General features: G+C 39.2%; 3 protein-coding genes across 5 annotated transcripts in view; 2 read left to right on the top strand and 1 right to left on the bottom strand.

Moving 5' to 3' along the window:
* Nucleotides 1-312: 312 nt before the first annotated feature.
* On the top strand, nt 313-3,183 carry LOC136678619 (DNA-directed RNA polymerase III subunit RPC7-like). 3 transcript variants are annotated; one of them, XR_010796482.1, is made up of 8 exons: nt 313-447; nt 1,521-1,650; nt 1,905-1,973; nt 2,048-2,107; nt 2,183-2,244; nt 2,392-2,514; nt 2,886-3,023; nt 3,111-3,183. XR_010796482.1 is itself a non-coding variant. In XM_066656673.1 (8 exons), exons 1-7 carry the CDS (start codon nt 337-339, stop codon nt 2,970-2,972), a joined length of 642 nt encoding a protein of 213 aa, XP_066512770.1. In that variant the 5' UTR covers nt 313-336; the 3' UTR covers nt 2,973-3,019; nt 3,111-3,183. The 3 variants fall into 3 exon arrangements, 2 of the variants coding, with proteins under 2 accessions (XP_066512770.1, XP_066512769.1); XM_066656673.1 differs by having other exon boundaries at nt 2,886-3,019; XM_066656672.1 differs by lacking the exon at nt 3,111-3,183 and having other exon boundaries at nt 2,886-3,075.
* A 1,317-nt stretch (nt 3,184-4,500) lies between these two features.
* Nucleotides 4,501-6,888, bottom strand: LOC136678618 (lysM and putative peptidoglycan-binding domain-containing protein 3-like). Its single transcript, XM_066656671.1, has 3 exons — nt 6,780-6,888; nt 5,567-5,837; nt 4,501-5,411 (listed from the first exon to the last, which is right to left on the bottom strand). The coding sequence occupies exons 2-3, from the start codon at nt 5,828-5,830 to the stop codon at nt 4,746-4,748; spliced, it is 930 nt and encodes a 309-aa protein (XP_066512768.1). The 5' UTR covers nt 5,831-5,837; nt 6,780-6,888; the 3' UTR covers nt 4,501-4,745.
* A 1,860-nt stretch (nt 6,889-8,748) lies between these two features.
* The window catches only part of LOC136678381 (adhesion G-protein coupled receptor V1-like), a 155,781-nt gene continuing 149,313 nt past the window's right edge, over nt 8,749-15,216 (top strand). Inside the window, exon 1 of the mRNA XM_066656433.1 lies at nt 8,749-9,018. The gene's annotated coding sequence lies outside the window, so the exon portion shown is untranslated. The remainder of the gene's footprint in view (nt 9,019-15,216) is intronic.

Below are 15,216 nucleotides of genomic sequence, written 5' to 3'. Positions count from 1 at the left end.
TCTTTTCAAAGTCATTTCTTGATAACTATAGTATATTGTCATTTGACCTGGGTCAATGCCTTCAGTTACAAAAATTAAGGAATCAGGTCTTAGAATCGATTCTGATGATTTAGAGATTCAAGAATCCAACAGAAAGTATAACGCCCCTTTCCAAGGACAGCGTGGATTGGATAATGTCTTCGTGACGCCAGCATAAACTGCAATACAATTGGTTAAACATGAAACAAGCACCGCCTACACCAACTGATTTTCTATAAAACCTCACCAAAGAGCGCGTTTGATTGATTTAAATTAACGACAAAATACTTGTGTTATTGTCTGTATATTGAGAGCAAAATGGCAGGAAAAGGCAGAGGTATAGCGGCGTTTACCTTCAATATAGAGGCGCTGGGTATTAACAGAGGGTCAATGCCTGAAACTCAGAGAGGGCCTCGGCCAATGTTTCCAGTGAGTGCTTTAGAAACCGTCTCTACTTATATTTGGCTCATTTACATTCTGAAGAGTAAAGCTAGATGTTAATATTGGACTCTGTATCAGGGGTATTTAACTCCAGCTCTACACAGTTGGTTCACATCTTCATTAAATCTGTTAAATCCATAAATATTTTGAAACAGGTGTGTTAGAGCAGGGAATTTTATAAAAGGGCACTGATGCCATTGTCAGCAGCTATAACACCTGAAAATGCAGATCCACTGAAGCTAAGCTGGTTCGGACCTGACAGGTAGCACTTAGCAATGCTTGGGCAGTTGCTGAAGGTGGTGTTTATGGGGCCCACAGGAGGTACTGTCCATTTAGTCTGTGTGGATACCTGTGCAAGGTCAGGGCACTGTAATTTGGATGAGACATAAAACAAAATTCCTGAAAGTCATAAAAAATCCCTGGGAATATCTCCAGAGTAGGGACGTTTCCCAGATTTCCTGACTATAACTACTCTTTAGGCCATGTCTGGCCTCAGTCTCCATCTTGGCTCGGTCGTCCCCTCTTATCTCTCTACCAGCTGAGTGGTGAGCGTACTGGTGTGAATTAGTTGCCATTTAATGCAGGTGGATGCTGCAAATCTGTATCCTAAGTAATTTATAAATATTTATCTCCATTTTTAGTTTTAGAAATATTATTTTCATAATGTTCATCCTTTTGTCCAGCTGTGAACGTTGAGGAAATCTGTTCACAGAATTAAATTACTTCATTATGTCAAACTTCAACGGTATTTTAAACTTTATTCCTTGAATTAGTAAGAAATAACATGTTTTCTGACTATCAATAAACACAAGTTAGGAACTCAAATTCCACTGTATTTATTTGTTTGACACTTTTGACACTTTCATAGAGCTGGTGCTTAGCCTTTAACCATAAGTTAGTTTTAAAATCTATACAGATTACTGATAATATTTAAAGTAATTGTCCCCATATCCCTTAAAATAACTGAAATAACTGGTTGGTAACTGGCTGAATCCTTGCTCACTATCGTCTTTTGTTGCCTCACACACAAATCATGCCATACCTTTTTGTATGTTGTACAGCAATCTGAGTTTAAACCAGTGCCTCTAAAGGCTGGCGAGGCAGAAGACTACATGTTAGCATTGAAACAAGAGATGAGAGGGAAAATGAAGGACCTGCCTTTCAATATAAAGTCGTCCTCAGGCAAGAACGGTGAGCACTTACAAATTCAATCACTGTAAGTTGTATTAATGTACAGTGGCTTTCAGCTGCAGCACTTAATTTTACTCCACTTAACCACACATCAGTGGGCCATGAGGTGTGGAATGTCTTCTGGGAGTGATCTTTCTCATAATGAAGGAGAAATCCACTGATTTTTTTTTCTCCCTCCCCCTCCCCCCTCCACATGATTAAAAGAGAAAACCGATCAGGATGTCCAGTTCACTGTCTTTGTATCTTGTTCCCAGATGTCGAACGCTATAAAGAAAAATACATAAGGGATTGCTGTAAAATCGAGGACGCAGAATGGACGCCAGGTAATATCACTCCACCTTAAGCAAAGTGTATTATGCATTTGTAAGTACACATTGAGCCTAAACCTGTTTTACAGACTGGAACCGTCTTCCAAAGGAACTAATGCCCCAGAAGAGAAGAATAAGAAAGAAAATTGGTAATTAAATTTCAACAAATTTACAGTGCATTTCTGCATTTTTGTATCATTTCCCAATAAGATGAACTTCTACAGATTCAAAGAAATCCACAAAGGTCTCAAACAAAGAAAAGGAGGCTGTACTTTCTAAACTTGATGTAAGTTTGTGGCTTTTATTCCCCTCCTCCTTGCTAAGCCATATCATATATAACTTGGAGTATATTTATTAATTTATTTTATATCACAGAAAACCTTTAACACCAAACTAGAACAGATTTCAGAGTCATTTGGTCTGTTTTTGTCAGGAACTTCAGAAAATGGGTGACGATAAATCAGATGATGAGACGGAGAAAGAAAAAAAGAAAGGAGGTGATGAAGAAGAAGAGGAAGTTGAAGGAGAAGAGTATGATGAAGAAGAGCTTGAGGAGGTAAATGCTTGATTGTGACCAAAGCCACATAATTATAAACATAACCTCCGTACATGACACTAAAACATGGGCTAGAACTATTTGGCTCCAATAAAGTCATTGTGGAGTTTGGAATCCAACCCAATATAAATCAGAAGAGCATTTCTGTTAGTCTTTAAACTGGAATGTCTTGCTCTTAATGGGGCACTGCTGTAGTTGAGGAGTTGAGGTGGCAGATTGACAGAATCTATTTCAGGGATCTTTCATGCATGAAACCTGTACAAGATCTAATTTATTTAGCAAATTAATGCATTTTAGAAAATGCTGGTCATTTTTAAAGATTCTACTCTGCCATTTAAGGTAAATGTAGATTCTCTGATATTCCTTTACAGGAAAATGACTACATAACAAACTACTTTGAAGATGGTGATGATTATGGAGCTGGCAGTGATGACAATATGGACGAAGCCACCTACTAATTTGAAAAGAGATGGGGATCACTCCAACCCAGTTCATAACTTTCTATGTTGGTACACAGATGATCAAAGTTATTAAATAATAATGTAAAAAAGAGATTTGGAGATTCAAGTACTAAAATATAGTTCATTTATTTTCAGACTGTAACTACGGTCTACAGGCCGAAGGCACATACTGCTCCAATTCATTCTTTAACAAAACTGTCATGGTCACAAAATATTACAATGTGAATTTTCACTGGTAAGAGTTAAATAAAAATGTACACATTTTGTAGGCAGACAAGCATGAAAAGAATATTAGCAACAATTAAGATCAATACTGATATTTCTGCAACTATGCCCATCTTGAATAAATTAGTGTGTATGCTTGGTGTGTATCCCTGACAAGAAAAGAGACATCAACTGTCTCCAAGTTATATTTTGAATAGATTGTGTACTGTCAAAGTGAAACAGTTCTGTAGCTAATACATTAGCTCACGTGGAAGGGAAACTGTGCAAAATGCAACAAAGACAGCTGTCAGTGGGAGTTGAGCAAGAGAGATCTAGTACCTCATGCCAGACTTATCAAATACATGGAACTATCTGCTTATTGGAAACCAGCTTTCACCTTTCAGGTTGAAAGTAGTGTCACAGAGTCTATATGCATCCCTCATATTAAAGGAGGAGTTCAATAATTTGGAACCAAACACTTAAGGGAGACTGAATTACAGTAGGAATGTCTCAACCTTAAAACGCTGTACAGAGGCTGGTAATTATTTCCATATCCACACTCAAATACTGACAACAGCATAGATCAAATTCAACTCCACCACTGAAATGGAACATTTAAATAAGAATTCCACCTCTTCATTCCTTGAAAATTAAATCATTAAGATGTCAAGTGGTTTGACGTGAGCATTCATGGAAAACCTTAGTCACGTTATAATTATAATAACCTGCTGTCTGGAGTTCAATGCCTCCCAATTCTAACTCATTAAAATATTACCACGATGCCTAATAAATCACTAACAGTTTAGAGAGGAATTTGGTCTAAAACATTAATTCAAAAACACAAATGTTGAGTAGGTACATACAGGGAGATGTAAGGCAAACTGGTTCTTTACATTTATCACTATTTTACCACTGCCACCATTACAGAAAAAAAGGCATGAGCCTGTTCAATGGTCATTTCAGATAGTAAATTCAATGGCATTTTTGTGTTGTGACCCTTGGTCCCATCATATCATTATTAGCGTAAAGAAATGAGTGTTAACATTTCTTTATAATGTGCCAATAACCACCAAATCTCAAAATGGCCTTGTTTTTATTTTAGTGGCTGAACTCTGGAATTGTTACTAAAGTTGTGTATTTTATATATCCCACCACAATTAAACGACCCACATCAAATCATAACCTCAAAACTTGAGGTTTAGTGCCTATACTAATACAGTCCTAGTGTTTTGTGACCCCATATTTTACTGGATTATACATATTTAACTCCTCAGGTTATGTTAAAAAGTCTTTACAGTCTTTAGGACATCTTTAAATTTGCATTGCTCCTAAAAAATGCCCATATGGTTCAAAAACATTGCTCCAGTTTTAGATATCTAATAACATTGAGATATTAAGAAACTGCTTACCAAACCTGTACTGCTACTACAGAGATTTGGTTAAAAATATTGAACTCATCCTTTTCAATTACAATATCATCTCCTAGTAAAAGTGGTTTTCATTACACGTCCCAAACATTATTCAATGCCTCATAGTGCTGGTCCATGTCAGCTTGCCTCTAAAGAGTCATGTTTTCTGTTTCTGCCTCAGATTTGGTCCCTCTGGTTCAATGACTTGATGCATATGTGGCTCTCCATGAGCAACAGCCTTAGCCTTTGGAATAATAGCAGGACGAGGAAAGGCAGAATGTGTAGGCTCAGGTCTGATGGAATCCATTGTAGCATGGTGGCTTACATCCGATTTCATTAGCACTTCATAGTATAACAGGTAGAACACAGGTGTGACAATGCCCACGACAAGCATAATGACTACCGCAGTCCACCACCTCATTCCCCAGTCCGCTCCATAATAGGGGTCCTTCCTCTGGGCTGGTCTCCGCTCTAGATCTCCCAGCAGCGGCTGCTGAGGGCTGAGGGAGGAAACCACTTCGCTTAGGCTGCTCCTGGAGGGGCTAGACGATTTCACAAGAAGTTCAATGTCTTTGTCTTTCTCCTGCAGAAAACACTCTACACTGTCCGTGGAGGAAGATGATGATGGGGAGGAGTCTGTGGAAGCTCCAGTGGGCAGGATCTCTGCAACTCTGTGAATTCTGTTCGGTGAGTTGCTTTTATGCGGAGCTGTGTTGTGAGTTTCAGTGAAAGAGCTGAACCTTCTCACCGGGATCTTTATGGACCTCAAGGCAAAGAAGTCCTGCTCTGTCAGGAGATTGTTGGCACGCTTTATGTCAGCAACCTAAGTTTCGGCACACAAAAAGCATGTTAATTATAGGCTGCACTACATAGTGTACATACACAGGTTATTATAGGCTTTACTGTAAATTTAGTAAATTTAAAGCACACAAGCTCAAGTGAAGAGTCAGAAAACAGGCACTGTATTGTAAGACTTACAGAGCAGAAATACTGGAGAGAAATGCTAATCAAAGTGTCTCCTTCTTTAATGTCTCTCATTACGTAGACAATATCATCCATGCGCTCTCTGGAAGCACTCCGTCGAATTTTGTCCCTGCCCCTGGCACGAAGTTCATAGCTCTCGCCATCTTCCTCAGAGCACTCGGTCTCCGAATTGTTCCCAAATACATAAGAAAAACCTCCTGCTGCAGGCTGCACCATTGTAGAGGACTGGAAGCCATTGTACTGGTTCCTTCCAGTCATTTTCTGCCTATTTGCAAAGTCAATAAGTCAATAAAACACACACCAACAGATAAGCGAAACAGATAATGACAGTTTCAAAAAAGGAAAGAACTGCCCACACTAACTTGCATAAGGTGAAGTTGGTGTAACTGAATTTAACTGTAAAAAGAGGAAGGGTTGATGGACAATACAAAGGTTGGGAACCTGTTCACAGATACTTTTACAACAAATACCCAGCCTGGCCTTAAAGTCCGCATTATATTCATTAATAATAATAAAAATACGCTCGACTGACCACAACTCGGTTTACAACATAACGTAGCCAACGTTAGGTAATACCGTTAGCTGGTTAATTAGTATTACATGCTAAGCTAAAACTGGCTTCTACGTTAATTTACCGGCTTCACGTTGGAATCTTTCCGTTCCACCTTAAATATATCGGCAGTAAATGTACCAGCCGCACTGTTTAAGGTGGAAAGAAAAAGTCGAGTAACCGTTACGAGGGGCTTTTCAGCCTCAGGCTCATAAGCGTTTGTTTAAAAGATTTTACCCTCCTAAAAATGTTTAAAATGCGAATGTTATTTCACTAGTCATCCGTTTAAAACACGGTAAACAGAAGTTGCTGATGTCAACAAACTCCACTTATCTAACCTGCTATCGCTAGTTAGCCTGAGGCTACTCAAAACAACACGGCGAATTGTAGCGTAACTAGAAAGTCAAGTGACATTTAACTATTAATATGGTCAAATAAGGCTGGTATGTTCATATTTATAACCCCACATGCAGTAATATACTTTTAGTTACATGTAGGCACGTGTATTGTGTGGTTAACGGCGCTATGCAGCTAACTGAGCTGAGCTAGCAGAGTTAACGTAGAGGTTTAGTTAAAGCCTGAGGAGCAGCTGAACGTTAGGGTTTATATTAAACCACAGTTAAGCTATAAACACTAAGCAGCGAGGGATCTCTTTACCTGATTAAACGCGCTGAATTCACCAGCCTTTCCCAGCTAAGCCATTCTCATTCTCATTCCCTTTCTCTCTCTCTTTCTCTTTCTCTCTTGCTCTCTCTCTCTCCCCCACTCTCTACGCCACGTCAACATAGTCTTTACGTAATGACGTAGGGGTTAGTTGAGGGGCTTTAGGGGTAGAAAGTATCCTCTGCTTAGTATTCAGCTTAAGTGTTAATTTTTTTTAATGTTTTGTTAATTTTATTACAGCAGATGTGTTTTTTTTTTTAAATATGAATCTACACGACCTCTTTCCAACCCCTCTTTAACCATAGAATTACAGGTTGTTGCACTATGGTTTACCAGTGAACAGTTCTAGATGGAACTGCTTATAACGTTTGCATGGGTTTGAAGAAATGTGCTGTATATCTTAAATTTACTGGATATCGTGACTTCAACAAAAGCAATGGATTCAAAACGGATTGCTTTTAATATCATGCAATTTACAATGTGTAAACACACACACACACACACACACACACATATATATATATATACACAAAATAGACATTTTTGAATAAATATATCATTAATTAATTTAATATTTCTTCAAGATACGTTCCATTAAATTGCATAATAGGAGCAGATAATTCAGTGAAAGCCTTATATAACACTTGTTCAACAGGATCTGGATATTGTGCTTTAGTTTACGTTTGGCTGCAATTGCTGGATCTTCCCAGTAGAGGGCGCATCTGACACAGTCCATGTGCTGCCCATAGTCTCTCTCTCTCTCTCTCTACTCTATGTCCAAATGTTTGTGCACACTCCTTCTAATGACAAAGGTGAACTGACTTACATTAAAGGAATGCTATGTGGTATTTCTGCTCAAAATAGGGCCTCTGTTCTTACTTTAGGCTCAGCACTGCAGATTCTGCAGTATGTAACTGTTGGACCCAGTAAACAAGGAACGTTCCTGGACGTTCAAAATAGGTCTAAAAGTAGTCTGTCCGTCAAGGACATATTTTAAACGTCAATGGACGTCCAAAATCCATCTTAATAAGTTAGTTATCAAGTGGTGACCAATCGATAACGTCAGTAGACGTCCAAAATGCGTTTTATACAAGTAATTTGTTTCGGGACCAATTAATAACGTCAAAGGACGTCTAATAGTCGTCTTTTCAATGTCTGTGTTTGGACGTCTTTTCAACTTTCATTTTCAACCTTAAGAGAACGTTGATTAGACGGCAGTCATTACGTTATTTCAACGTTGAATCAACGGCTAAATGTTTACTGGGGAGGAAGGTAGGACGTCCCCTCTCTTCCCCTCACCCTTGATTTCTGGACAGTGCTGTAATAATTATTTTTTTCTAACACATCTGTCCAGTTGTTCGACTTATGGATAGTCTACATAAGTTAGAACGAAATGCTTTGGAGCACGTGAACACAGTGAAACTGTCTGGGTCTTTGACTGGTAGGTGATCATCCTATCCACAACTAATCATCCAACATCATTCTCTCTGCCGCTGTTGTGGCTGAATGCAATCAAATGCTCACAGAGATGTTCCAAAGTGATTAATTATTCTAATACTGCACAATCAGCCCTAGGAACAGCTCTTCTGGGAAGGCCTTTCCCACACTTTTGGAACATTGCTGTGATGATTTGATTGAGTTAAACCGTGTTAGCATTAATGGGGTCAGGTATTGATGTCGGGTGTTTAGCTCTGGATTACAAACGCTAAATCAAGGCACCCGAATAGTGGTGGATGGTGCTCTTTCACCCCAGAGAACACAGTTCCACAACCTGATGCTTTATGTCTCTGTGGCCCGGGAGTGTGGATTTGGTGCTGAGTGTGTGGCTGATTGGGATCAACATGTCGCTGGGTGGAGCTGTGCTGAGTGTGTGTGTGTGAGAGAGAGGGAGAGAGAGAGAGATCTGTTGGGGGTTGTAATGAGATTAGCACGTCTCTGTGTGTGTGTCAGGAGAAGAGAAGAGCTAACGGCTACACCTCGCCATGGCGCGCGCCCCCAGTCCATCTGTACCGCGGAACACGGCGGAGTAGGAGGTTCTCGTGAACGCGCGCGGACCCGCTCTCCCGTGTCCGGACGCTGAAAGTTGGCCGCTACTCGGCGCGGAGAGAGCATGCAGTGACCGCTCCGCAGGGACCAAGGAACGTAGGAACGGAGTGGCCGCAGCCGCTGATGCTCGCCTGAGTCCCGCCGCATCTGTGCGCTTTAGTCCGGGTGGTGAGAGCTCCGTGTTCAGGTGAGAGCGGTTTTCGCGCGTTTATCTCTCTCTCTCTCTCTCTCTCTCTCTCGCTCTCAGAGAGAATGTATCTGTGTGTGGGAGAGAGAGAGAGGAGAAAGAGCTGGGAGCTGAACAGGTGGCTCGAGAAGAGTAGACTACGCGAGAGGCTCCTCTTCAACTTCTCTGTACAAGAAGGGAATGAAGTGTTGTCCCTTTCTCTGACTCATTGTCCCTCTTTATTCTGAGGGGACTGGTCTTGTCTGATAGGACCACATCTTCTGACTCTACTGACCTTATTGTCCAGTTGTTCTGAGTGACTGGATCCCTGAAGGGCATTAACCTTGATGTCAAGTCGTTCTGAGGGGACCCATGTTGTTGTCTGGTTGTTCCTAGGGGACCGATGTCACCTGGGAGTTCGGAGTGGAGTGATGTTGTTGTCCAGTTGTTCTGAGGGCACTGCTGTTGTCCGGTTATAGGCCTGTCACAATTACATTACCGACTTATCAAACAATACATGGACAGTTCCTCAATGCTTGTTGTTGCTGACTTCATATGTGTTTGTTTACATAAGAATGAACATCACTAATATTTTAACCACTCCCTCTGTTCTGTTCCCTGGTTTGCTCTGGCCTTTCAATTCTGGGGGCATTATGTTAATTTATTTAAAAGTGTTTATTTTTTATTTTGGATATATAAACATTTTATATTCTACTTCTAATATCGTTTTTTTCTAAAAGTAATCACTCTTTAAAGGAGTGTAGTTACATTATTGTTCTACTACATTTTTTTATCATGTCAGTGGCACAAATTGGTCTACATTTTATCGCAATTGTTCCTGGGACAGTATATAGATCACATAAAATGGCTGTTGTAACAGGGCCATTCCGTTGTTCTGAGGGTTGTTCTGATGTCAGATTGTGGGTCTGAATGGATTAATATCAGGTTGTTTTGTCTGGATTGGTCTTGGATTGGACAGTTATTGAGACTCGACTGGACTTGCTGACTGACCACACGTTTCTCTAGTGTAGCAAACAATGAATATTTATTATACTGTGTTGTTGTAATATTATAAATGAAGGGTGGACACAGGGTGGACTTTTCTTTTTTTCATTAATTGCTTCATTCAGCATTTATTTTTTTATTTTTTTTTTATTCATCAATTACTCTTCCTTCTGTTTATTTTTCTTTCTGTCTGCTTTCATTATACACTATTTTATTTTTTACACTATGTTTTTTCACTTTGTTTTTTTTAAGTTTCTTACTTTCTTTCTTTTATTCATCAATTCACTCTTCAATAATTCATCTTCGATCTTTTTCTTGAACACTAACCTACAGCAAATAAACTCAGACCTTATTGTCCAGCTGATGCTTGATGTGTATAATAATATTCACATAGTTTGTGTTATATTCACCGTGTTTGTGTTGAAGGGAGTGAGGAGAAGCTGTCTTCCCTCACACCAGAAAAGTCTAGGGTGACTCTCTGCTCTACAAGTTTCAAGTCTTGTTTCTGCACCACCTTAACTGTGTTCCTGGACAGTGAGCCCACCCCCTGTGGTGCAGACAAAGCACCTTCCCTGAGGATGTGTTGAGGCTTTGCCCCTGATTGATGTTGTGGGGATAAATGGGCCACACATTGTGATGGAAGAGCAGCAGGTGTACGCAGACAAAGGACGAGCCGAGCAGCAGCTCGGGCCAAGATAGAGGCTCCTCTGCACTGGTCAGACAGGGTGTGTAGTCTTTAGCGTGTGGTAGTGAAACGTATCAAGGTCAGCAGAGATTTGCTTATTAGACTTTGCTTCGTCTCAAAGCCCCACAGGCCCTGCCCTGCTGCCCCCCTCCCCATCTCTATCACCCCTTTGTACATCAGCTGGATGTATGCGGACATATGGCTCGCTGCCTTATCTGTGTAAGGAGCCTTGATTGAGGGATTGAGAGAGCGGCTAATTCACTGGAGGTTAGACTGGTCTTTTTTTTGTTACTGAGACTTATACTGTTATGTGTTTTCTATATGGTCAGCTGTAATTATTGTTGTTGTTGTTATTATTATTATTATATTATAATAATTATTATTTATATATTTGAAAAAAGAGTTCATTTTACAAATAAATCAAATTAACATGGTGTTCTTCAGACTCTTCTGGTTTGTCCAGGCGTCTATATTTGATGTCTATATATATTTTTATAACGAGAAACACAAGTGTTTGTGGCGCACAAAAAATAACAGAAACTGAACACACTTTCAAGTTTACATTTGTTCCGGTCTAGTTCAAATTTCCACACCTTGTGAGTCGCCATAGCAGGGTTCCAATCTGGATCCCCCTTTCCCACCAGACTGGGGCCTTGGCTGAAACAAAGTGCCCACGCATGGAGCTGGGTCTCGCAGAGGGAGTGAATTCAGCCGCTCAACGCGCTCCACAAAGACTCCACACCCAGAGCAGAAAGGGGACGCGGTGGGAACGTCCCACTGGGCTTTACTGTGCGGACCGTTATTGAATACTCTGAGCCAAATGAAAGCCCTATATGATAAATGTTTAGTGCTTGACTCCTGAAGATTTGTCACTGTCATTTTTACTTTAACAAAACACACAGCATGCTGTGCAGTGCCACTTACAGCGAACCAAACGTCTGATAATGCTGCTTTCTATTTCTTTCATTACATCTTCTTTTATGAATTTGTCAGTTCATAAATGTCGGCTTAAATTTATCATTGAGATTAAAATAAATGAAAAAGCGTTTGAGTGGTTTGACGTGAGAGGGTTCAGTGTTGTGAAACTTACCGATGTGGAGGTCTTTATAATAGTGGAGAACGAGGGCTCTCAGTATGCTCTACAAGTGTAAACTGTTTTTCTTCCTCAGAATCAAAGCCACGGTTTTGGCGGAAGTGAAATATTCTTTGTCCTGTTCTGGGATCAAATTAAATACACCATCGGCACATGCTTAAATATTTGCGGAGTAATTCCAGTTACTTTAATGGTAGGAAGTGAAGTTGTTCATTTAGAGCACTCAGTGCCCAGTAATTGATTGCCTAACTCTCAGATTTCTGTTGTGGTTTGTGGGGAAATGAGAGACCCTTGGTGGGATATGTCACTGTGGGAGTTCAGATCCCCAGTCTGCCTTTTATTCTGGTCTGTCTTCTGTTTTCATGATCATATTTTTTCAAATTCAAGGTCGCCAAAACTACTTTGCGCTTAAATAGGGCTGTCACTTCTAAAATAACTGACTGAAAACATCAGCAATTAACTGGCTTTGTGATTTTGATTCATGTTTAAAGTTTGTTTTGTTTTAGGAATCTTTGAAACTATGCATGGGGTGGATTAGATCGCACATCTTTATCACGATATTACAATACCTAATCAGGAAGGACAAGACGTGTCATTACATGTTGATACACAAAAACAGTGCACTAGTAAAACTACATTTAAAAACTGTGTAGAATGATTTTTATTCACAGTTTAACACATTCGGCACTAAACAACGTAACTATGCTGCCTTTGGATCAACAAAACAGACTCATCATGCAAAATGTATAAATCTTATGTGGTCGTCTCCATCTCTTTGAATGGTTTGTTGTATTCAGGTATGTGCATATTTGTTAATAATGGACTGGAATTTAAAGCCAATTGTGGGAAAAGTTCGAATTTCTCCTGTGCAGTAGTGCTTCATAATGCAATAACAAATGCAGTCACAAATTATATTGCATTTGTAATGAACCTGTTTTGTCTCGTAACTGAATTCCGTGTTGTTGGTTTTTTTTTTTATAATTTTTATAGTTAAAATGGAAAATATTGCTGGCTGAAATTTCAGTACATTAATAAGTAACATGTCTTGGCTTTTTTCTCTTTTGACTCCAAAGCTAAAACAATGTTTGCCTTTTCAGATGATTTTTTTTCAGGTCAAGTTTTCAGGGCATTGATCATTCTTATTGATTACGCTTGTTACTCTATAATTCATTCATTATTACTACTACAATGGCTGTGACTGTCCTGGTTTTCTATTATAGGCTAAGGTCACCGAGTCTTTTTATCCTCGTCACTGTGTAGTCTGGTGGAGAGGTTTGTGAGCCCTCTCAGGACTTTGCTGACGCACTGTGCGCAGTATCGAGTTTTAGGAGCTGTTTGTTCTGGATTTGAAAGTGGGACTATTGCAGTGTATTGTGAAGCCTTGCTCACGTCCAGCAGCAATCCTGAGGTCTCTTTATTTGTCATATGGTCTGCCACAACTGGGCCAGAGAGTTCACAAAAGATGTTTATTGCCGGTCAGCATGCCACTCACTCATCTTTGACTTTCCTGGAACTTTTAAGTGCAAACACACATCTGTCTCTTTTCATTTTTCCCTGTCTTATTGCTCCCTCTTACTGTCTCACTTAATCTCAATCACGCACAGCTGCGTTTCGTTTCTTCGTTAGGGATGCAAGTAGTGATTATTTAGATCCTGTCTTAGACTTCTGTTAAAGTGAGTGCATTAATGAAACGTTTCCCTTGAAGAGAAAGGACACCATTTTTTTTTTTAAATTTAAATGTGTGCATTATTAAACTGATAAGATGTAAGCAAAAGCGTTCATATTCAGATGGGAAATGCTTTGTTCTTGAGAAAGCTACGGTGACAGGATGGTTTATAGAAGTGTTGGTACGAACCAGGCTTCTGAAGAGTTGTTCATGAAAAGTAATTCCTTGAAATTCATATGAAATTACGATGCAGAAGTAGAGAAGTTTGGTTCAGGAATGAAACAGCAATCAGCTTATATCTAATATGTAATTTTCAGACCTCAGGAGCTGCAGTGTTTATTAAAGCCTACGATATCAGAAACAATGTCTTAAGAGATTAACAACGTTAGACCAATCAGAGGCAATCAAACACTATGGTGTGTTATGCTGTGTACATAACAACCACAACTATACGACTAAAATAATAGTCTTATTGAACCTCTTGTTTATTAAATTAGTTGTGGACCTTCATTTATATAAAAAAAAAAATTGTAATTTAAATCACAATCACAGCATTGCTCAGTTACATCACAATTCATTTCCCCAAATCATTCTGCCATAGTATTTTTAATTATTATTAATATCGACTGGTAGCTTTGAATAGTAAATAAATTGGTACTTGTTCCTACCAGCACCAGAGTAAATAAATCCATATTATGAATTCTCTATATTTAACATGTAAACCCAGTCTGTATCGCTGTTTATATCGGAGTGATTGAATGCATTTGCAAACTTGATAATATTCTGTTAACCTAAGGCTAGATGTGTTAGGATATGATGTCTGTTGTTTGCCCCATTAGATTTGCACTAGAGCTACAAGACTATTGTATCTAACTGTAGAAAATATTGTTAAATAGTCTTATTTAGGCTAGATTTAAATAGACTCTGTCTAAGTCTATGATGCTTTATGTTGTACTGTTACAATCACTTATACTGGATTGTTTCTGTCGGTCTGTTCTACTTTAAATAGTGACACAATAAAAAAAAAAAAAAACAGAGAAACAAAGTTTTGTTCTGCCAGTGACAATTGATTTGCCATTGGTTACATTTAGAGTAAGGGGGTAACTGTTTAAATCAGACAGTTGCTTTTTGCATTTATGCACTGTACATAAGTCTACAAGCTGTATTTTTCAAACTACAAAGGTAATTTTAAACCTCATTTGCTTTCTAGGCCTCGTTTTTTTTAGTAAACTAACTTGTTTCCAAATAAACAGGCTTTATCTTATTTCCCTGGAGTGTTGAACTTGAACCATGACCTCTTCTTTCTTAACCTAAAGCCTGAGGCTGAAATCAGTTGGGGGGTGAAATCCAGCCGTGCCCTCGGACGTTTCAGCCGCCTGCAGGTCCGTCTTTTTCTAATATTCAGCATTTGCTTATTCACATCGGACACGGCGGGCATGAGTCCATACCACAGACATTCTGAAGATCTCTCTTAGACAAATGTTTTTACATTCTTTGGTATGAATGTCTAAAATGTGCAGTAATGTAAATGTAAACACAGTATAAACTCAAGTTTAATATGAGTGGACTTTGGTGGTTGGGAGTTTGAAAAACAAGTTAAAAATGCAAGCTTTTAAGATGTATATGAAATGTGAGCTACACATTTTTAAAGATTTTCAGAAGGATAAAGCTCTAAAGAACAACATAGTATTGTTTTGCTCATCTTCTCCCTCATTCTGCTGCTTTTACTTCCAAGGATAATTTGCCTGAGGCCCTCATACCCACTGTGGC

The sequence above is a fragment of the Hoplias malabaricus genome, chromosome Y (genome assembly GCF_029633855.1).
Source record: "Hoplias malabaricus isolate fHopMal1 chromosome Y, fHopMal1.hap1, whole genome shotgun sequence".
NCBI lineage: Eukaryota > Metazoa > Chordata > Actinopteri > Characiformes > Erythrinidae > Hoplias > Hoplias malabaricus.
This window is presented reverse-complemented; position numbering and strand designations above follow the sequence as displayed.

Excerpts from the sequence above, each read along its gene's own strand:
- LOC136678618 (XM_066656671.1), bottom strand. The coding sequence starts at position 5,830 with ATGACTGGAAGGAACCAGTACAATGGCTTCCAGTCCTCTACAATGGTG. Across the intron at positions 5,412-5,566 it reads CTCTCCAGTATTTCTGCTCT|GTTGCTGACATAAAGCGTGC; the intron begins GTAAGTCTTACA and ends GCCGAAACTTAG.
- LOC136678619 (XM_066656673.1), top strand. The coding sequence starts at position 337 with ATGGCAGGAAAAGGCAGAGGTATAGCGGCGTTTACCTTCAATATAGAG. Across the intron at positions 448-1,520 it reads GGCCTCGGCCAATGTTTCCA|CAATCTGAGTTTAAACCAGT; the intron begins GTGAGTGCTTTA and ends TATGTTGTACAG. Across the intron at positions 1,974-2,047 it reads GGACGCAGAATGGACGCCAG|ACTGGAACCGTCTTCCAAAG; the intron begins GTAATATCACTC and ends CCTGTTTTACAG.